A 21,691-nucleotide genomic window follows, 5' to 3' on the forward strand; every position below is an offset into this window, starting at 1 on the left:
GAAAGACAGGAGGACAGTGGCTTGAGATTAGGTCACGGGGAATACTGTGCGGAGAGTGGAGACTGCAACCGGGAGCCCGGACTACGCGGTTATTTTCACACTGTGGAGCAGTACTACTTTCAGCAGTGTTTTGTTTTTGTTTTTTGCTGTGATGCCTTTTGGTTTAATCAGAATTTGCAAAGTGAGTATTTTCTGTCTTCCTTGTTTTTCCATCATTTCTCACGCAGGCCTGATGTGCTGATCTGCTACTCATGCAAATGCTATGAAAAAGGCACTTGCTGCCATGGGTCCCAGTCAGCATGCATTAACATCATTCACCCTCCTGCTGGCACGTTTCTAGCATAAACACTTACAGGCAAAGCAGTCTGCAAATAACTGTTGTGGCATGGCTCCTTTTGATGGAACTTGCTTCTTAGGATCCCCTGTTTATGGGACATGTAGATGCTTCTCTATTACTGTGTATCCTTTTTTTTTTAATTAAGGTGGAAAAGAAACAAATGGTTAATGAGGATTCCTTTCTTTTTATAAGAAAAAGCTTGCTTCTGTGAAGCACGGTTCTTTCTGTACAGCTGAATGTTATCGGTTGAATCCAGTCTTCTGTTTCTTTACCTTCTTTCCAGTACAAGTCTCAGCTGTATGCAAGGGGGTGGCAGGTTAATTAGTAGAGAATGTCATTAGTGCCCACGTAAGCTATGGTTGACTAACCATAAGGTTAAGACCTTACTCTTAATTTCTGTTTCAGGATTTATTATTCACTGTTAGTGAATGATTTGACTTGGTTTGTAGGGCTGTCCACCATAGTCGAAGTTTACAGTTCATGTAGTGCTTTCTGGAAAATAAATGAAAATTTCCTGTTCTTTTTTCCTTTGTCTGTTCTGTCTTTGCTGGCAGCTGCCCTGTTCATAATGAAATTGTGAAACTGCCATCGGAGAAGGTGAAGGTTGGAAATTAACATAAAAGATTTATGTGGGATCTTTTGAATGTAAATTGGAAGCTTAGTTTCAAGCTATTCATCTGAATTACAGCAACCCTGGCTCGTCTGATTGCTAGGATATAGACTCCAGCCCAGGAGGGTTGCATGTATCTGAACAGCAAAGTGCAACCTTTTGGAAAGATCTTTGTGTTCTGCTAAGCCAAAGCAGTGTAGTTGTAGCATGTGAAGCAGGTCTAAGTTCAGTTATTTTGTTGAAGGTTGTTTAAATGAGATGCGTTTTATACTGTATGAAGCGGTTATGCAGCTGTTAATATTCTTTTTTGTTCTTTTTCTCAGTACTGAGGGAGCAAAGCTGCAAATTTTCTGGGTGGTTTCAGCTTTGCTCTTACTCTCCTTGCCTCTTCTGTGCTCTGTTTTTCTGATGTCTGAATAACAGTTATCCATTATGGGGTTATAGGTGACCTTACTAGACTCAGCAATTTATTTAAATATCATTTGTTTGCAGCAGTAGAAGTGGATCATGTATTCCTCTAATCAGTTCTCTTTATCTCTTTATTCTTTCAGATTTTGGGTTCAGTAACATCTTCACACCTGGTCAGCTGCTTAAAACCTGGTGTGGGAGTCCTCCCTATGCTGCTCCAGAGCTCTTTGAAGGAAAAGAGTATGATGGTCCAAAGGTTGACATTTGGGTATGTGATGAACCTCTTTCTTGCGTTTTATTTATTTATTTTTTACCTCCCTCTGTTTGGCTCTGCTTCCTGAGTACCTGTACATGTCTCAGAGAAAAGTCCCTGGTACGCAGAGAAAAAGTTTTTCAAAGAAATGCGTAAAATATTTTATTCTGGCTACTACGTCACATCCTTCCCTTACTGTGAGGCATCGTGCCTAAGATTTTAGCAGCCCTGAAATGCATTTTAATTCAGTTTCTTGAAAATATGGTTCACTTCAGTATTGCTGTTGAATGGGTCATTACCAACCGCTGTGGAGCTTGATCTCGTATAGCTGGAAGCTGCAACTTAGTGTTTTGTTCTAAAAGGTTTTACTTTAGCAGAGAGACTCGAGACAGCCTCCTTTATGGTACTAGCAAAGCAAAGTAAAGCCTGCTTTGACACGATATAGTCCTGCCTTAAGACACTGAATTGGTTGCCATGTGGAACACGCAGATGTGGCTCCTACCATCCTTCCTCTTCTCCTTGCGGGCCCTCCCCTGAGCTTTGGTAGTGAAGCCCAAAGAGTGGGAGAGAAGGGTGATATGACCTGCAGACTGCCTTCCGACTGGGCGTAAAATGGCCACAGCACCACAGAGGAGTTTGCATCATTCTGCTGAAGTTCGCCGCCTTAGTCTGGGCGTGCATGTGGCCCAGTCTGCTGTCATGGTGGCGCTGGGCTGCCTAGAAGTGGGTTTGGGACTGTGGGCTGCTTTAACCACTGGATTTTGAGGCTTGAAAGCAACCCTAAATTGAGCTGAAATTTGAAGGAGGAATTAGACTGGCCTGGATCCGAGACCTCAGCAAGGTCCTTTCCAATGGGATCTGCATTTTTATTTATTTATTTATTTATTTATTTTTAAACTACACTTACTGCTGCTAGTTGCAGTGTCCCGGTCTCTCCCCGTGTTGCTGATGTGACCTTTGTTTTGAACGCAGAGTCTTGGTGTGGTCCTGTATGTGCTGGTTTGTGGTGCTCTGCCCTTCGACGGGAGCACGCTGCAGAATCTGCGCGCAAGGGTGCTTAGTGGGAAATTTCGCATTCCATTTTTTATGTCCACAGGTAAGGCATGTTGCTCGCTGTGGTGTCTGCAGCGCTAGCAGGCACTGGTTGCATTTCTGCTTTGACTTTTTTTGGCATACTTAAATTTTAATATACCAGTTGATTTATATGCCAGGTAAGTGATATGCCAGGAAGCTCTATCAGTTGGATAGTGGTTTGTAACATAAGCTAAAATGATTTCTGAATCTAGACTTCAGAAGCCCAAATATTCTTATTTAAAGTCTCAGCTTTTGTATATATAATTACGTAAACCGTAGCAACATGCTAGCAAAGATACGCTTTTACTAAATTTTGGGAAGTGAGAAAATGGAAAATGGAACAGTGATTTAGGAGTATAGAGCCTTTCATTATACCTGCCTTAAGCAAGAAATTTTTTACAGTATTATGGCAGATGATTTTAAGTGACAAAACTTGATTTCCAACAATAGCCCTATCACAAGCGAATGTCTGTGTCCTGGTTCTGCAAAAATGTTTTTGAATATTTCATCAGTAAATCTTACAGATCTGAAAAGTGTGGTTAATTCTCAGATAAAACCAGCCTCTCTGTAGAACAAGTCGTATGTAGGATTTCTTGGCTGGAAGCTCTCAGATTAAAGAATAATTTAGCATGGGCTAGCATGGCCTGTGTGGAGTGACCCAGCTGAGAGCTTCCTTACCTGCTTGCTTTCTTGGAGAAAAGGTTCTGTTCTTACAGAAAATGCGTGCTAAAATGTGGTATGGTCTTTTTTGTTTGTTTGTTTTTTTTTGAAGTAAGCTTAGATCCCATCCAAAATTGGGGAAAGCCTCAACAACCCCCCACTCTGATAGGATGCACATCGTGTGGTGGAGAGTAGTCATTCACAGTCTCACACAGCACTGGAGCAGAGCTGTCGTACTCTGTTACCACTTGAAAACGATACCTTGATGAGGTCTTCACTGAGATGTTGGAGGTATTTTGCCTTTGAACACTTAATTGCCATCAGCTGCTGCAGATATCTGATACCTTCAGCACTGGTGAAGATGGGGTGTTCGTTGTGGTGCTCTGGAGCCCTTCAGTAGATACGCTTGTTTTGTGAAAGATGCAATGCTGAGCGTTGAATGGGTTGGGCAAAACCTTACCTTTTATTTCTCTAGATCCAGGTAGCTTAATGTATTAAACTTTTTATAGATGTTCTGTCTCTGTTTCTGTCTCAGGTTGATAGCTATATTTTACACAGGTTTGTAGTCATTGACAAAAAGAAAAAACAAATAGAGAAAATGTTAAAATTTGTGGCAAGCAGCAAGCCAAAGAGCTGCTCTTGCTCTATGTCCTGTGCTGCTGCTGAGTGGGGAATCTCTTCTGTGTTCGGAGGATCCTAGCTAGTATTTTATAGCCCTCTTAAGTGGAAAATTGAACAGGAAAGTAAGAAACACACTTCTCTGGTTCCAAGTTGAAGTTTTCATCAGATTTATATGCTCTGGGCTTAGGTCAAGTGTGGTGGTGCTGCTTGTTATTCTGCGGAAGTTGCCTGGGAGAGGTGTGTTCCTGCAGTGAGCGGGGACTACGCTGGCAGCCTGATAGATGGCTGCTGTGGTTTGCCCTTCCACCCTGAAATGCGAGTTGCAGCCCCTGGCTGGCGCGTCAGCAAGGCGGTGAGGGACAGGGTCGCAGCGTGCCACCTAGGGGCTCCAGCCAACAGCACAAGGCCCCTTTGGCTTGGGCAGCTTCTTTCTTCTTAGCATGGGGAAATCCTACATGATTTTTTTGGTTTATAGGTGAAAGGGACATACTGACTTAAAGACGTATTGGCAGTAAAACTTTGCACCAAATTTAATTTCAAATCAGACTTGAACATACAGCCAGTGAAAACAGGCTTTGGAAGGGGGTGTTGTAATGCGTAGCAGCTCTAACAGCGTTAGACACTCAGCTGTGTGAGCCAGTGCTGCACTGCCCTTTGGAGCTCGAGAAGTGCGAGATGCTTCTGCTTTGGAATGGGAGAAACTACCGAGATTTCTTGAGAGACACTTTTATACTCCAGGAGCCAATATAGACTGGTGCTTAGCCAGAAGGCTGTGGGTGTTCAGTGACACTTGGAGTCTCATTAACTTTGAGCATAAATCTGGTTTAGGTTCTGTCTGGAAAGAGCTGTATTCCTTGTCCTTAATAGCTGCCTGCACATACCATTGGATGTCTGCAGCTGAGTTGTATGCCGAGGACTGAATGGGTGTGGATGTACAGAAGGAGAAGCAATATTCTGCTATGTATGAATGGCTTCCTACAGAGAAGTGTGTGTTGCTTTGAAAGAAAAAAGAGCTTTTGCCGTTGCAGGGCAAAGCTGCCTTTTGCAGAAGTCTTGTTCCTCACTGTGAATTACTCGGTCTCCTTGTGTTCCCATGCAGAATGTGAACATTTGATCCGCCACATGCTGGTGCTGGACCCTAGTAAGCGGCTCTCAATGGAACAGATCTGCAAACACAAGTGGATGAAGCTCGGGGAGTCTGATGCAGAGTTTGACAGGGTGAGCAGCAGAAGTGTGCTGGTGCGTGAATGGGGACCAGCCAGGGCATGGAGAGCTGCAAATGGACTCCAGGCACGTAGCCTGGATGTTCGTTCTGGCCGTTGGAGACTCCAGGATGTTTGTTCTGGCTGTTGGAGGTTTCTCATTACGAGTGCTGGGGTGCTGCCTCTCGGCTTTGTCTGTGGCCTGCTTGTCCTGCTCTCCATGTCTCCCTTGGACTCCTGTACATTCCTGTATCTTTTCCCCTTAGCACTGATAGCCCTAAGGTGCTGGATTTTGAATTGGTATACCATCAGCCTTCAAAGCTTATGCCAGCTCGCAGCCTGAGCATGGTGAATTGGTTCTTTAGGGCGTTATGACTCATGGATGTGCCTTTGGGAATGTAAGCACTGAAGTATGTGTCTGTGCTCTTACAGCTGATAGCAGAGTGTCAGCACCTGAAGACTGAGAGGCAGATGGAGCCACTGAATGAAGATGTGTTGTTAGCGATGGTGGATATGGGGCTGGACAAGGAGCGCACAATTCAGGTAACACGCCACAGCTCGTAGTCACGTGCTGTCTCTTTCAGTTAGTGAACAAATGTCTGTGTCTGTCATTTCTCACCTCTGGTAACTGAGTAACTTCAGCACAGTATGGAGCTTATTTTATTGCTTGACAGAAGGATCTAACCACTTTTTCCTTTTCCCCTTTTAGTCATTAAGAGCTGATGCTTATGATCACTACAGTGCAATCTACAGCTTGCTCTGTGACCGTCTGAAGAGACACAAGAACCTGCGCATTGCAGCATCTCCAAGTATGCCACGGACAATGACCTTCCCCACCACAGCTAACCTCCAGGTAGATCCCTCTTGCATAATGTTCTTCCAGCCCTGGAAGGCTAGCCAGTCCCTTACCCACTAAACTTAGACTTGCTTGTGAGTGTCCTTATCCTTGTAGGAATGTCATAATGTTCATTGTATAAGAACTTCAGTTGTACTGAGGATGCCATAATCCTGAGATAAGGAACAGTCTGTTCATTGACTGTGGGTTTAGCTAATACCTTCAGAAAATCTGGTGTTAGTTAACTTAGTGACAGAGCAGGCAACATGAAGGTTAGTGGATGGGAACTAGAGTTTACAGAACAGGACTGTTGTATGATGCTCCTTCCTCAACTTGTACTGCTATCCAAGAAGAGTATTTGCTTAAAGAGAGGCCAGGTCCTAAGGGAAGCAGAAGAGATGCTGAAGCCATCTGAACAAAAGGGAGGAGGGGAAATGAGACAATCCTTTGAGAACTAAGAATAAAGACATCTTAACTGGCTCCAGGGTTCCTTTCCAGTTCCCAAACGAGTTAGGCCTATGTGCTGGTGTTAATCCAGCAGTGTTTGTAAAGGGGCTGTAAGAGATACTAACTTTGTGTCTTGATCTTGATCCCTCTGCTCAGCAGACAGAACAAGCAGGCAATACCTTGAGCATCAATGTGCCACAAGTCCAGCTCATCAACCCTGAAAATCAAATTGTAGAGGTGAGACGCTTCCCTTGATGACCCCTGCAAGTTCTTTTCCTGGGCTTGCAGTGAAGCCTTTTGGATCCTTGCATTGTATTTCAACTCCTCCAATATTTTCCCACCCAGACTGATGGAACGATGAACTTGGACAGTGACGAAGGGGAGGAGCCATCACCTGAAGCTCTTGTCCGTTACCTCTCAATGAGAAGGCACACGGTTGGAGTAGCTGATCCACGGTTAGTATTGGGCTCTTACTCCCTGACAGAAGTTTAAGGGAACTCTTCCTACTTGTAAGCCCTTTCTAGGTAGTCATTGGACAGTGAGCTTCTAGATTTCTGTGATCTCCTAGGAACAGTGAGTGCTTCTGTTTTGAAGGTTGCGGGATGCTCCCAGAAAATGACTTCAGTCCTTCTGAGAGGTCAGAGGTTTATTCGTGATTAAATTGGCAGATGAGAGGCTAGTGCCTTAAGGGGACTTCCAGGCACTGCGGTATATAAGAGTTGATTTCTTTTGGACTGGCAATGCTCTCCAGTTTCTGAGCTGAGAAATATACTTTGTAGCATGCCCCTCAGTCCTAAGCCTCTGGTTCATTCTAGCTGGACCAGGTGACGATGAGTGTATCTGCATCATAGCTGAGAGACAACCTTTTGGTTTCCTGCTCTTCCTGTGAGTAGCTTGGAGTTATTCCTACAAACTGGATCTTTGCTGGATGGGGAAAGAAATTCAAAGTGTCTCTTTAGTGAAAGTGTCTTTTTAAATGCACAAGGCATGAAAAAATATCCTGGTGCCATTGCTTAGCTTGCTTAGCATTTCAGCTGAGGATGAGATTCCTTCCTTCTCTTCTTTCTGATTAGCTATATGTAAGCTATAGCTGTGCTGGCTGGTGAGCAAGCCAGTGTCCCACTTAAGCTGCACTGCTATCATGTCCTAGCTAAAGTCTTTGTGATGTTGAGTGTAATCAAGGTTAACGGAAAGGGCTAGCACTGGTAAATCTGAATTTGCGGAAAAAGAGGGACAAATGAGAACTGAAGAATGGCCTGGCTGCTCTCTGTGACCGTTTTCTGGAGCAGCAAGAAGCCTTTCTGTGAAGGGAAGCTGAGTGCACTGAGCCCGTGGGTGGTTCTCTTTGCATCATTGCTAAGTCACCTGTCTGTGAATATGATTGCACAGGACGGAAGTCATGGAAGATCTGCAGAAACTCCTGCCTGGCTTCCCCCGTGTCACTCCTCAGGCTCCGTTTCTGCAGGTGACCCCGAATGTGAACTTCATGCACAGCGTGCTGCCGAGGCAAAACCTGCAGCCCACGGGACAGCTGGAGTACAAGGTACTGACCGATGCATGCGCTCCCTGCTGCAACCTGTGCCATGCAGGCACATGGGTGTGCATTTGTGCCTGCTCTCACTCTCGCGCGTGCTGTCACTTGCTCTCTCTGCCAACTCCTTGGATTCCATAAGCTTCAAGATTTACCCTCTTGCCCTCTCTGAGGCATGATTCTAGCTGATCACTTAAACAAACAAGCAAAAAAAACCAAACAAAGAATGAAAGAACACTACAACATGAAATTCATTAAGAGGCTGGGGAGAGATAGGGCTGTGCTATCTGGCTTTGGAGCTGCAGGTGGCAGTGTACCTGGTAGCTAAAGCAGGGTGCTGGGAGATGAAGAGTTAAACGCTCCTTTTCCACTGACACTGCCTCTTTTTTCCCCACTTTTTCTCTGAGATGTTGGTGATATTCCCCTATCTCTCCTGAAGCCCAAAAAGCATGTTTTATTTCAGGGTAATGTCTGTGTTTGTGATCCTATGGTTCAGGTACTAGGGGAGCTTAACTGTATGTGCTTCCCAGGAGCAGTCCCTGCTGCAACCCCCCACTCTGCAGCTGTTGAATGGCATGGGCCCTCTGGGGCGGAGGGCATCAGATGGTGGAGCTAACATCCAGTTACACGCACAGCAACTGCTGAAACGTCCCCGAGGTCCATCTCCACTTGTCACTATGACGCCAGTAAGTAGCAAAAGAAAAGAACAGAATTGGTGGTGTGCTTCTAAATATCTGCTCTTGGAGGCAGAGTAGTAGACTCAGTTTTGTAGTGCTTTGGAAGGACTGCAGGGCCTGTGCCTGCTTCCTTCCCCAGGACCCCCTCCCAGACTGGCAGTGTGCTATGTCCTCTCGTGGCAGAGTTTCTGTGGTCTCCTGTCCCTAGCCACTCACATAGTTCTCTTTGGAATTGACAAACTGTGAACTTCTTGTTATGATTACTTTTCTTCTCTTTTGCTGATCAAATAGAGAAAATTAAAGCATCTGTCTTGGGCTTTAATGCAGATTCTTTCATCCTTAATGTATATATGTCAGTGAATTTTCCTGGTGGTACTAAAGGAGGAAGAAATGTTGTACAGGCAGTTCTGTATGAAGCAAAGGTCAGAAGGGTTTCTTGGGTGAGTGGCCTTAGTGGTGCCGAGGAGCTGGTGTACATCCTTGTGAAGGCCTGTTTGAGAAGGTCAGGTGTCTGCAGTGCGGATGGGATGGCGCTTGGCTGCCTTCTGGAACCCATGGCTTCTCTTTTCTCTACAGGCTGTCCCAGCTGTCACTCCTGTGGATGAGGAGAGCTCTGATGGAGAGCCAGATCAGGAAGCTGTGCAGAGGTAACCTCCAGTCTGTTAACATTTGCCCTTATTACCCTCAAAGAGGCTCACCCTGTGGTGATCCACAGTTGAATTAAAACAGGAGCAACCTCATCACAGGTGACAATGTTGATTACAGTGAAGGCTCAACATTTCTTTTGTTCTTGTGGGTGTTGATTACTGTAGGCAATTACTCCTCTGATACTGATAGGTGCTTATGAAGCTGGACTTGCCCTGAAGTTCTGTAAATCATTTGAGCACTAGGTTGTCCAGAAACTCTGAAACTGCTAAAATTCCTTTGCTTAGTGTGCACCAGCATGCAATCCAAACTAACCTGCAAAATGAGTGCTAAGTGATTCACCCCTCCCTGCTGAGTGATGGAGGTAGGAAGATCTCATCTGTGGCCTTGGGTGTAAATGCAGCTTTTGTATCAAGACATGCAGTAAACATCCAACTCTGATGCCGTAAACAAAGTGAGCTTGCTGGAAATATGGGTATCTCTAGGCTTGCAGGGTTCTAATTTTAGTAGCAGGCCTTAGAATAGCCTGCTCCAATAAGGGAAGGATTATTAGTTATCAGGCTGGACACTTCTGTTCTTTGTCTGCTTCAGATATATACTGGGAAGCAGGTAAAGTATGCTTGTACTTTCTCAATCCCTGAAAACACTAACAACATTGCTAACGTTTTCTTAGTAGCTTCTGTGTAGTTATTTCTCTGCTAACCAGCTGGTGCACTACATGTGGTGGGTATGATTATAGAGGACTCCTATTTCCTACCTCAAACTTGATGAGTTTTCTGGATTTTCCCCCCAGCTCTCACAGGCATCACCTTGAGTAAGGGAGCATCTCCTCAAGGATTACATTTGAGAGAAGGATTCAGTGAGGGATGGTTGGAAGGCAACTGCAGCTGGTCGAGCTGATATTCCCTTGGCTTTGTCAGCTCTTCTCATTTCAGTGTTTCAGAGCAAAGGGGGAATTTGAACAGTGGGTGTGTGCAGTGATGGATTGTGCAGAGGGTGTGCTGATGTTTCTATTGCCTACTTGAGCTTAGAAAAAAGTCAAAGCTGGTACATGAGAGAGAATTCACTTTCACTCCCATCTTAGAATTGACACAGCCCTTCAGCAGAACCCTCCCCATGTTTTCTGTGTAGCCCAGTAGCCTCATACTCTAGTTTTTTGTCACCCACATCTTTGTGCTCACTCGCACAGTATTTTCCAGCTTCACAAGCTGCTGTTTATCTGATGAGCCACTATAATGAGAAGGTACATGCTCTTGACTTGCCCCAGCTGCAAGGCGGCATGATGAAAGAAATTAGGCTAAATCACAGTATTGAGCAGGTGAAGAGCATGCACCTCCAGACACTGAGCTGCAGGCTATGTTCAGTGACTGTTAAGCTGCTATTCCCTAACTGTGCACTGTCTGCCCTAGCAGGGCTCAGGAACACAGACTATACTGGCAGCTGTACATAGATGTGCTGCCTGCATGGGTATTAAAAGTTGTGATTTAAGGCCCATAATCTCTACTGGCAACACTTCAGACAGTAGACACAGTTACAGTCTTTCTGACTGTGCAAATCAGATAAATCTTTCTGATTCTTGGTAAGGAGGCCTGTGGGCATCTTACCTGGCCAGACTTTCATTTCTCCTATTTTAAAGCTTCACTTTTCCATTGAGTCTTTGAGGCTCAGCTGGAAAGATCTTGAAACCCATGTGCAGTATTTCACAGGGTGTAAGCCACCAAAATGGTTGAATGCTACTGAAATGTTCAGATCCTAATGAAAGACCAGCCTCTGTGGACTTGTAGGTCACTTAGCTGCTCTTGAAAGTGCTACCCTTAGTCCTCTCATACCATGTGTTCTCCTTCCACGAGATGGCCCAGCAAAAGCCCTGTTCAGGTAGTGTGTTAACTTGCTCTCCGCCCCTTATGTTGCAACATGCCACTAGTCATCAAAGGAGAAGGGTAAATAGTATTAACATAAGGGACAGATGCAAATATTTAGCTTCTCAAAACAGTGCTCTGAACACTCTCTATGCAGCCATCACTGAGCAATTTTTGCCCTGCTTAATTTGACCTTGAAAACAGTGCATATTCTTTTCTCTGCTCCAGGGAACAGTCTCATCTCCTTTGAGCTTTGGAAAACTTTCTTCCACACAACACTGTTATAGCTCATGATTTGATGGTTCCCTAGAGGTCTGAAATAAAATGATCTTAGCAAACCACAGCTGTAAAGCTCTTTTGATTGAGACGGAGAAAGTTTCCCAATGGTTCTTAAACAGCTAATGGCACAGACTTTGGCAGGTTACCACAACACTAAGTACTCTTCATTCTGTTAACTTGCTGCCTTCTGCTTAAGTGGCTTTAGCAGCTAGCAATGAAAGGCTGTTTTTGGAGGAGGCAACAACTTTATTAATTGCTGTTGTTCTCTGCAGCTTACAAGCTGCAGTTGCAGAGCCCTACAAAAAATTCGAAGGTGAGAATTCCCATTAGTATTCCTGGTTCTCACTGGCCAAGGGATCTTTTGTAACAGTGACCAGAGCTGCCTTTTTGCTGCTGGATTACAGGAGTGGAAATAGGCTAACTCAGTTCATAAATGGGCATTTATCCTACCTGTCCTTGAGTAGGTAAAGTGCTGGCCCCAATACTTGTCGCAGACCAAGGGGTCCTGGGTAGGTGCATCATTGGTTATCTTTTCTGGCCCTTCGTACTTGGATGGTCCAAGCATCACTGCAGCCAGCGTAACTAGAAATTCAAGGCGGCAACTAGAAGAACCGCACAGCCCTTGGTGACATCCTTGCCAAAGCAGAGGCTCTGCCCTGCGCACTACCCTGATCTTAGAGGGTTTGAAAAAAAGAATTGAAGCTTATTAGTACAAATGCAGGGGGAACTTCAATTTCAACTGCAAGCCTCACGCTCTGGAGTAAGTCAAGCCCAGCTTTAGTGCTGAGGGCTGTGGCTCCAGAGGAAGGGACTGTCTTGCTGCTTCATCTTCCCTTGCTGTTTTTGCCTGAGCATCGCTGGGCATTTTCAGACTCAGCTGTGAGAGCTGAGCAGGGACTAGATGGCGCACTCTGCCTGGTCTGGGCACCAGCCCTTCGTCCCTCAGGGCTGCTCTGCCGTTTGTCGTGCACCTAAGGCAGCAGGAGGCTCTACCCACCCTTGATCTCTGGTACTGTGTCTCGTACAGCCTTTCACAAGCTGACCTCTGCTCAAACGCCGGGCCCAGGGCATTACAGGTTAGGTCTGAAGTGCAAAGGCCAGCCTGCAAGGGTGAAGTTGAGCAGCAGCTCTGCTCTGAGCCAGTTCTCTGGCCAACTCTTGGTAAAATTATTCATGATTAGTCTCTTGGCTTCCTGCATACAGCAGACTTCCCCATGGCTCAGTGGGGCCTTGGGAGAGGGAGACAGATCTGCTTTAGTGAAAGGAATCCATGTTGAAAGCAGCTTTGTCACTTTGATGGTAGTCCCAAAGGAATGCACCAGTGTTCTCCTCAAGATGAAACATGGCTTTCCTGCTGGGAAAAGCAAATGGCTACTCTTTCTTCCTGAGGCTGGTGTTAGCACGCAAGCAGCTAAAACACCAGTTGTCCCCTAGGCACTGAAGACCCAGTGGTGTCTCAAGCATGGGCAGTCTGATGTGCTTTTCCCCAGGGGCTGCACAGCTCCCAGTTGTTTCTGAGCACTGCAGCAAGCATTCTTCCTTCACACTTACTCTGGATTATCTAACGCTCCCTGTTTTTGGAGTACTCCCATCAGTCTCTTATAAAATGTGCTCCTGCTTGTTGCAGATACTTGGCAAATAGGTCAAAAAGACACACTCTGGCAATGACCAACCCTACAGCTGAAATCCCTCCAGACTTGCAGAGGCAGCTAGGACAGCAGTCCTTCCGACCCCGGGCTTGGGCTCCACACCTGGTACCCGATCAGCACCGGTGAGTAATGGCACCGGCCGTTCGGGCAGCTTTGCGCCAGGAAACCTGCTCAGATGTCGGCTGGAATGGAGCACTGAGCACATCCCGCTTGGCAGGGAGGGGTGAGGAGGAGGAAAGAGTATAAAGAGCAGACCTACAGAGCAGAAGTTGTCCAACTGTGGTGGGGACACTGGATTTCTGGGCTGATGCCTGCAGATACAAGTGGTGCAGGGGCAAGAATCAGCTGGCTTTTCTCCTCCGGTCCTGTTTTTGTGGCTGGAGATGATTTGCCAGAATGCCTGCCATCACTGAAGGGTGGGGAACAAGCTATTTAGTTTAGAGGAAAGCTCTTTACTGTTGTATTGATAGGTGTTAACCTTGTAGTAAATAGCAGATTTCCTATAGAACATCTTGGAGTCAGGTACAGGGGAAAGACTGCACTAAGTCATCTATGCCAGAGCTTAAAAACCTCACTATTCTGCACCAGAGTTGTGTGTTTTGACTGCAAAGTCTCCTTGCAAAGCTCCTCGAGAGTCATTTTATTTCTCATCTGGACCCCTAATGGGAATGATGTGGGGGAAGCTGGGGTGGGAAGAAAAATCACAATGTCTGGGACTGAGGGAACTGCTGCAGATTCGACCGAAATGCACTCAAAGTGTGTGGGTGGGGGACTGCTGATTGAGAGAGGTGTTAATTTGACAGAGTCCCTGGCACAGCAGCAAACTGGAGACACTAATGCCACAGAGAGAGCTTAAAAACTGCACTCGAAACCTCTCAGTGCTGAGGGTGCAAACCAGCTGCCAACTGCAGAGTTTGCTGCCTTTTGGTCTCGATTGTTGAGAAAGCAGTTACCTACCAGGCTAGATCTGTGTTCGTGTTAAATCCTCCAGCCAGCTCATGCTGGCAAGCTTGACAAAGCGCTTTTTATTGTAGCCAGATACCTGCTGAGCTGAGCACTGATGTAATCAGCAGAGACAGGTGAACTCTGAGCAGACCGAGACAGTGTTAGTGCCACGCTGGAACTCTAGAAGAGTCAAGATAAGCACCTATATACCCTGAAGTTACTCCCTCATAGAGATGCTTGGGGGATGGGAAGAGCAGGAGGGGAAAGAGATTTCTAGAGTCACAGAAAAGCTTGATAGGAAGAGAAGTACAGCTTGAAAAATAACCAGAAAATGCTGTGTCCTACTTTAAGGATTGCTTCAAATAGAAAAGGTAAGCTGGATTACTCATGCATTACAGGAGTTGATTTTTTTTTTTTTTTTTTTTTTACAAGACTGTTAAAACACACTTACCCTGTAAATACTTTTGTGTCATCTCTGCCTCTTGGCTTTGGAGTCCTGTGACTGTTTTGTTGTATCATGCACAGGGTGGTATCTGCTCATTCCACGCTCCGTGTCGTAACATGCTGTGAGCCTGCCTCTTACCATTTGCCTGAGAAATCATGGAAACTGCACCTGACCATGGCCTAAACAAACTTCCCCCAGTTATGTCCAAGACACAGGGCGCACAAACTACTAGCAGTCTTGTGTCATCACATAAATAGACCTTGGCTATTGAACAGCTCGTGGGTTTTACTCCAGCACTTAGCATATTTTAAGCCACCTTCTTATATATGACCCAGTTTTGGTTATGCTAATGTAGCAGAAACCAGAATGGAAGTGCGATAGGCAGCATTGTTCTGTCTTGGCCAGGTGTGTTTGGGAACTGCAACATAATTTTTATCTGTAGCTTCTGCTCTCCATCAATACGACAGAAGATCAGATGGATCAGGATGATGGATGGGACAGTATCAAAAGGCAATAGCACAGCCCTGTCCTCAGAAGAAAGTTGCATGTAATCTATAGAAACTGAAGCACACTCTGGTAAGCCAGGCTAAGTGACAGTAACTGAAGCCAACACCTTGGAAATGTTCCAGCATCAGTCATGTTCTGATAAGGGAGAGCTTTTTCAGGAGAAATTGTTTTACTTCTTGGAACAGGCTTTGGTAAAGAGTTGTACTCAGAGTAGCTAAGGCACTAATTTGCCTGCAGTAGTGCAGCAGTATGCAGCTAGGTGGTGTTCTGGTGGGTTTAGTACCAGGATGGTAGAGGGATACTACAAAAACCTGCTCTCCATGACCTGCTCACAGAAGGCCACTGTTGCATCCCATACTCTAATATTGGTTGTTGGATTTATAGATTGAATCTGCACAGAAGCCATTAGAGCACAGAGAGAAACTTGATTCTGTTTGTGCTAAGGCACGTTTGTGTGCATAGGGAAAGTTAGCTTTGTTAGTAATAATACAGAATGCAGCCTTGAAGGCAGGGAAGGAGCCTGGTGCTTGACTGCCTTAATGAGGAGCCCCAACATTAGGGGAATCAGCTCTGGAAAAAAGCCGATAGATATTTTGGCTGTTAAACTGAAGGTACAACCTACGAGCTTCTGCTTTCCAAACACCAACTTCTGGAAAAGAATCTGGGCTTGGTAAGGGATCATTAGGGATCCAGCAGCAGCAATGTATGGTCTAAGCCAGCAGATTTTCTTATTCAGAGAGATCAGCACAGCCTGTCCTCTCATGTGCGCAGTCCCTCTCTAAATGGAGAGTGTGCCAGTGTTAGGAGAGGTGATTTCAGTCCAAGGGCTGTGAAGTGTAGTTGGGGCCTTTGTGAGCTTAGAAGGCTTAGGAAGTGACTAGTGAGTCTACATTTCTACAGTGCTGAAGGGTTTCTCTAGGCCTTTTCTATCAGAGGGATGGATGGGTTTGGATAGACAAGTCGTTGCCCATCTCTAATCTGGTTGTTGTTGAATCATCTCCAACCTTGAAACACATTTATCTGTCCAGGCACCAAGGATACTTGATAATCCTGTTTCCAGTTCACAGTGCTGATGGCACTTCATTTCTTGATCTGAAATGTGATTTATTCTGGATGAGTGGGCAGGTAGAACTTGGCACGGCTGGAGTAAATTAAATGTCTCTGTAGTGGAGTTTGTTTTTCAGCTGGCATCACTAACCCACTTCCCCATGTGTTCAGTTCTATTTACAAGGACTCAAATACCCTGCACCTCCCTACTGAACGCTTCTCCCCGGTTCGCCGCTTCTCTGATGGTGCTGCCAGCATCCAGGCTTTCAAAGCCCACCTGGAGAAGATGGGCAATAACAGTAGCATCAAACAGCTTCAGCAGGTAAAAGAGAGACATTGAAAGAGCCTCTGCAAGGGCTGTTTGTTGTCTCCAGTTTACTGCTTCAGGAAGCAAAGGGTGAAATCTTTGCCCCTAATGTGCCTCCTGGCTGTGGACATTCAGTGGCTTCCCAGCTGAGGAGCTGTTCCCTCCTGTATGTCTGTAGCAACTCTGCTGAATGTCCTGTGTAGCTCACCTGCACTCTGGGAACCCTGGGGGCTTCCACCTCCCTTTTCTGGGAACTTGGAGGACCACAGAAGTGTAAGTTACAAAAATCCCTACCAAGGAGGGGACGTGGAGCCTAAGCATTATAGTCCCCAGAGATGAAGTGAGGGAAGGGGCTCTCCTTCAGAATCCCCCTCTGGAGCTCCAGGGTCTGTTCTCAGCCTGCGCTGCTTGTGGTGGTGCCTGATCCACATACGAGCCCGTGCTGTGCTGTCACATGGGCTGCCTGGTCTGCTGGCACTGTCAGTGCGGCTGCCTATCTCCCATGTTTCCTGTGGCAGCAAAGTTCTCAGGCTGCTCCTGAACGTCCCAGGAAAGGGGCGTTTTTTGCTGCTGTATTTTGGAGAATACTGTGTGCTATTACCTATGCAGCCAGTGCTCAAGATGACTTGAGCTGGATTTGGCCCCAGGAGAGGACCTTCACCTTGCAACACAGTAGAAATAAGAGATGCTCTTTTCACCTTGAAGTTATCATGATTGGAGCTTTGTGCTTTCATTTTAAGGGAATGAAATGGTACCAGCTTGGTGTCACGCGCACCTATTTCTTTTCTGTTGTGTAAGAGTTGAGCTAGCTGTGTTGTTACACACCTGACTCCCCCAAATTAAATGGATTAGGTTTTCCTCGCTGGCTTTTTCAGACAGATAGATGACGGAATAGCACCTTTTGGCACAGTGAGCATGCTGTGTACAAAGAGATCACCTCAAGGGTATGCTGGATTCCTTGCAGGAGTGTGAGCAGCTACAGAAGATGTATGGTGGGCACATGGACGAGAGGACACTGGAGAAGACACAGCAGCAGCACATGTTATACCAGCAAGAGCAGCACCATCAGATTCTTCATCAGCAGATTCAGGTATTGGAGCCTGAGACAGGTCCTCTGAAGCCTTAGCTGTGTTTTCCTGCCTTGCTGCAGACAGAACTACTGAGGGGGTCCCAGTAGGATTGAGGAGAGTAGTTTTATGTGGCAAGGTAGAGGTTGCTCAACCTGCTGTAATGAGAAGCAAGCCTGAAGGACTTGGCAGTGATGTTTGCGCAGCTGCTACCATAGCAAAAGCTGCAGTCAGGGATTGAATGTTTGGAGAATCTGGATATATCCTGCTTCACGCATCAGCAATTTCTAAACTTATTAGTTGAGGCATTATTGATCACAAATACTTCTTTTTTCTGGTACCTGGCTCAGGACTGTATCCGACCGCCTCAGCCATCTCCACCTTTGCAAGCTCCATGTGAAAACCAGCCAGCTCTGCTCACTCACCAGCTTCAGAGGTAAAGAAGTTGTTTCCCTACGGCTCTGGGGAATGGGTTTTACTCTTACTCAAGCCCAGTGATGAGCTAATGGCCTGGGAGAGTCCAGGGCCAGGTTGGATATGTGTAAAGCTACAATGGCTGGGCCAGTTTCCAGGGGCACATGCCATTGTCTGTGGGAGCCTTTCAGCCGGATTCTGTCCAAAGGATTTTTGGAAGTAGCAGAAATGTGCTTTGAAGGCACAAATCTGGTTTAAACAGATAATTGAGAGTTTTACCTTTTGACCAGCTTGAAAATATGTTAGTTTCAGTAAGTTAGCTTCTCTGGTGTCTTTTACTGGGAGCTGTTTCTGGGCTTCTCAAACCTCTTCAGGCTTTCTGTTGGGTAACAGTCCTTGTTTTTGTCACCCCTGACTTGCAGATGAGGCAGGCTGAATCGTTGGAAAGGAGAAAAGAAGGTCTTGTCACAGGCCACAGTGAATCAGGAGGAGAACTTGTGGTGTCCTTGTCCCAGGGTTTTTCTTCTGGCCACTGGGGCATGCTCGCTACGTACATGACTTAAGGAAGTTAGATGGCCCTCAGGCTAGAAACCATATTGTGAAAAGCTTAGGATCCTAAACAAGGGCTGTTTATTGAAAACAAAAAAAATACAGCATTTAATTTCAGCTCTCGCAATTGAAAAAGCATTGTAATGAGGAGCATGAATGGTGAAAAGGTGCTTGTTTCCTTGCATAGGTTACGGATTCAGCCATCCAGCCCACCCCCGAACCACCCTAATAACCATCTCTTCAGGCAGCCAAACAGTAGCCCACCTCCTGTGAGCAGCAGTGTGCTACAGTCCCATGGTAAGCACTGACAGTTTACTGAGCCATCTGCGCTCCTCTGGGTGGGCCACTTGGCAGAACCGTATGGTCTTATAAAAGCTCTGGGGAAAACAGTTTGTGGGGGTGTTGGGGGCTTTCGTTTTTTCCCTACGTCGTAGTCCTTGTGTGGTTTGCTGATGATGTAAAAGATTCTCCATCTGGCAGCAAGGGCTGGTGTTATCAAGAGCTCGCAAGGATCTGCCAGCTGGAATGTGTTGTTACATTTCATGTCATAAGATCCTTACTTATCGCTTCTGGGGGTGGGGAGGAAGGGCTGATATTCTTGGATTTATGCAAATCACTGTAAACTCAGCTTTGTTTCTCTTTCCCTGCAAGGGGCTCTAGCTGTGACCTTTGCACGCTGGCGCAGCATGAAGGAGTAGTCAGGAGTAGCGCTCTTCTCACCACCCACAGAAATACACTGGCATTCTTAGTGTTGCAGGAGGTCCAGAAGAGCAGCAACTTCTGTGCCGAGCAGAGCTCGCTCCTGAGCATTGCTGCAGGCTGGCGTGGGCGCTGAAAGGCTTTGTTCCTCGTAGGTGCAGCCTCCCAGTCCCAGTTCCAAGGGATGCCGTCCCACAGCGCAATCTTCCCACAGTCTGGTAACTGCTCCCCTCCCCCAGCCATGGGGCTGACGTGCCTGGGCCTGCAGCAGCAATCGCAGCCTCAGCAGGTCACTATCCAAGTGCAGGAGCCTGGCGACATGGTCAGCAACAACCTCCTGCAAGGGGCGTCTGTGGCAGGGCAGGGCATGTCCTCCCATTCCCGGGGCATGTCCATCAGCCCGAGTGCCAACCAGATCCAGATGCAGCACCGCGCTAACCTGATGGCCTCCCTCACGTATGGTCACAGGCAGCTGTCCAAGCAGCTCAGCGCTGACAGTGCAGAGTCGCACAGGTAAGGTCAGCAGCCCTGCCTGCACCAGTCCTCTGAGCTGGGAAGAGGGAAGGAGAAGTGGGGATGGGTCAGACAGAGCTGCTGTTCATTCGACTGAGACCCGTTTTCCTTGCCAGCCCTGGGCACTCGTTGCAGGGAGTGATCTGTCTCCCGCCACTGGGCGGCACTTCTGACCCCAAGTGGGGGCTCTGGCAGTCTTCAAGGCTGCTGAGGCATGTGGCTTAGGAAGCGCATCCTTTCCAGGAATGGCTGTCACTGCCTCATGCCAGGGTCCTATTTGCTAGCAAGCAGGAAACCTAAGCAGAGGGCTGCTTTTGTGTAAGAATGGGAACTTCTTTCAAATCATGCCTTCCTCTTCAGTCGTGGGTTCTGCTTCACTTGCACTGGCCAGGGGTACACCACCTTACACTTCAGTTGGCCCAGATGAGTCACTTGGAGCACATGACTCTGGTCATGCCTCCTTTGAGGTAGCTGGGCCATCCCTGCTCTCTCAGATTGGTGCAGGGCATGGCCACAGAAGAGACCTGTGTTTAGCTGAAGCTGCTGCACTACAGTCACTTGTTTTTCTGTTCTTTGCAGCCTGAATGTGAACAGGTATCCCCCTGCTAACTATGACCAGGTGCACTTACATCCCCACCTGTTCCCGGAGCAGCCTCGTGTTTCCCCCAGCAACTACAGCCCATCAGGAGGAGTTGGGTTTCCTCCAACTCAGCAAGCCCTGAAAGTCCCACAGCTTGACCAGTATCCCAGTTTCCCTCAAAACGCACATCAGCAACAGCAGCACTACACTGCATCGGCACTACAGCAAGCACTGTTGTCCCCGACACCTCCCGACTACAACCGACACCAGCAGGTACCGCACATCCTCCAGGGACTGCTTTCTCCCCGGCACTCGCTCACAGGGCACACGGACATGCGGCTGCCCCAAGCAGAATTTGCACAGCTCATCAAACGGCGGCAGCAGCAGCAGCAACAGCAGCAGCAGCAAGAATTTCAAGAATTGTTCAGGCATATGAGTCAAGGGGATGCTGGGAATATGGGCACCAGCATGGGACAGAACCTCTCGGAGCGTCAGTCGTTATCTTTGCCTTATCAGAGTGCTGACACGTACCATGCCCAAGGCAGCCCCCAGCATCTCTTAAAAATCAGGGCGCAAGAATGTATCCAGCAGGTACCTGCGTCAGTGCCACCGCATGGATACGTACACCAGCCAGCTCTGTTCCATTCGGAGAGCATGGAGGAGGACTGTGCGTGTGAGGGTACCAGGGACAGCTTTCCAGACAGTAAGAATTCAAATACATTGACCAAAGGTTGCCACGATACCCCTCTGCTTGTAAATGCAGGAGGGCACGGGGACCCAGAATCTTTGCTAGGAACTGCTAATCACGCGCAGGAGTTGGGGACACATCAATACAGACATCAGCCCACTGCTGGATTCAGTAGGAATAAAGTGCCCAGCAGAGGTAAGGCTTTGTGCCGCTTGCCTAGATGGAGCGGACTCTTCCGCGATGGCTGCGTACTGCGTGCGTCCCTGCCAGAGAACGCGCTCTCTGTCCAGCAGGGCAGGGGTTTGTGATGTATTTCACGTAGCACAGATCTGTCTAGACTCTTCTGGCTTTTGTGGCCTTCGGTAAATTGCAGGCACAGCCTCTCTAATAAGCGGTGAGGAGAGGAATTGGTAAATAAGGAGGGAACTGGACCAGGTTCTGGGCTTAGAAACTGACCCCCTTTTGGGACAGGTAAAGACTAGAGGTCCTAGAGTCCTGCTGCCCTTTCAGAGATGCCACGAACTGTTGTTAGTTCTCATTGGTGACATCTCCCATCCTCTGTGAACAGTAGACTACAAAGAGTTAAGTTACTAGCATACCCCCAGCTGCAGTGGTGTACCCCTTCCCTCATGAACAGACCCTTGAGGCCAGGCATTGCTAAAGCTTCAATAAACATGCGCTGTAAGAACACTGATAAATGCCTTTCCTGCTAAGTCCGTCTTGCACTAGCTCCTCTGGCACTTTAGGAAGCAGCGCTAGCAAGATTTTAGCCCTGCTTGAGCTAGAAGGGGTTGGTTCTGAAGAAAGTGAGGTTTGCTAAACTTGCCGTTAGCATCTGCAGAC

The 21,691-nt window shown here is 47.1% G+C and overlaps 1 protein-coding gene across 6 annotated transcripts in view; it reads left to right on the plus strand.

Moving 5' to 3' along the window:
* SIK3 (SIK family kinase 3) overlaps positions 1 to 21,691 on the plus strand; it is a 49,818-nt gene that overhangs the window by 20,639 nt on the left and 7,488 nt on the right. For 2 of the 6 annotated variants that reach the window (XM_026057930.1, XM_026057932.1), the window contains 17 exons: positions 1,499 to 1,623; positions 2,581 to 2,704; positions 5,063 to 5,181; positions 5,598 to 5,708; positions 5,875 to 6,018; positions 6,604 to 6,684; positions 6,793 to 6,902; positions 7,837 to 7,990; positions 8,509 to 8,664; positions 9,232 to 9,302; positions 13,066 to 13,209; positions 16,203 to 16,353; positions 17,303 to 17,428; positions 17,756 to 17,841; positions 18,556 to 18,665; positions 19,223 to 19,580; positions 20,160 to 21,043. In XM_026057930.1, coding sequence (XP_025913715.1) covers positions 1,499 to 1,623; positions 2,581 to 2,704; positions 5,063 to 5,181; positions 5,598 to 5,708; positions 5,875 to 6,018; positions 6,604 to 6,684; positions 6,793 to 6,902; positions 7,837 to 7,990; positions 8,509 to 8,664; positions 9,232 to 9,302; positions 13,066 to 13,209; positions 16,203 to 16,353; positions 17,303 to 17,428; positions 17,756 to 17,841; positions 18,556 to 18,665; positions 19,223 to 19,580; positions 20,160 to 21,043 — 3,054 coding nt within the window. Of the gene's footprint in view, positions 1 to 1,498; positions 1,624 to 2,580; positions 2,705 to 3,454; positions 3,634 to 5,062; positions 5,182 to 5,597; positions 5,709 to 5,874; positions 6,019 to 6,603; positions 6,685 to 6,792; positions 6,903 to 7,836; positions 7,991 to 8,508; positions 8,665 to 9,231; positions 9,303 to 13,065; positions 13,210 to 16,202; positions 16,354 to 17,302; positions 17,429 to 17,755; positions 17,842 to 18,555; positions 18,666 to 19,222; positions 19,581 to 20,159; positions 21,044 to 21,691 lie in introns of those variants that run through there. The other 4 variants (XM_026057933.1, XM_026057934.1, XM_026057935.1 and 1 more) reach the window with 4 other exon arrangements.

The sequence above is a fragment of the Apteryx rowi genome, unplaced genomic scaffold (genome assembly GCF_003343035.1).
Source record: "Apteryx rowi isolate R43461 unplaced genomic scaffold, aptRow1 scaffold_141, whole genome shotgun sequence".
Taxonomy (NCBI): domain Eukaryota; kingdom Metazoa; phylum Chordata; class Aves; order Apterygiformes; family Apterygidae; genus Apteryx; species Apteryx rowi.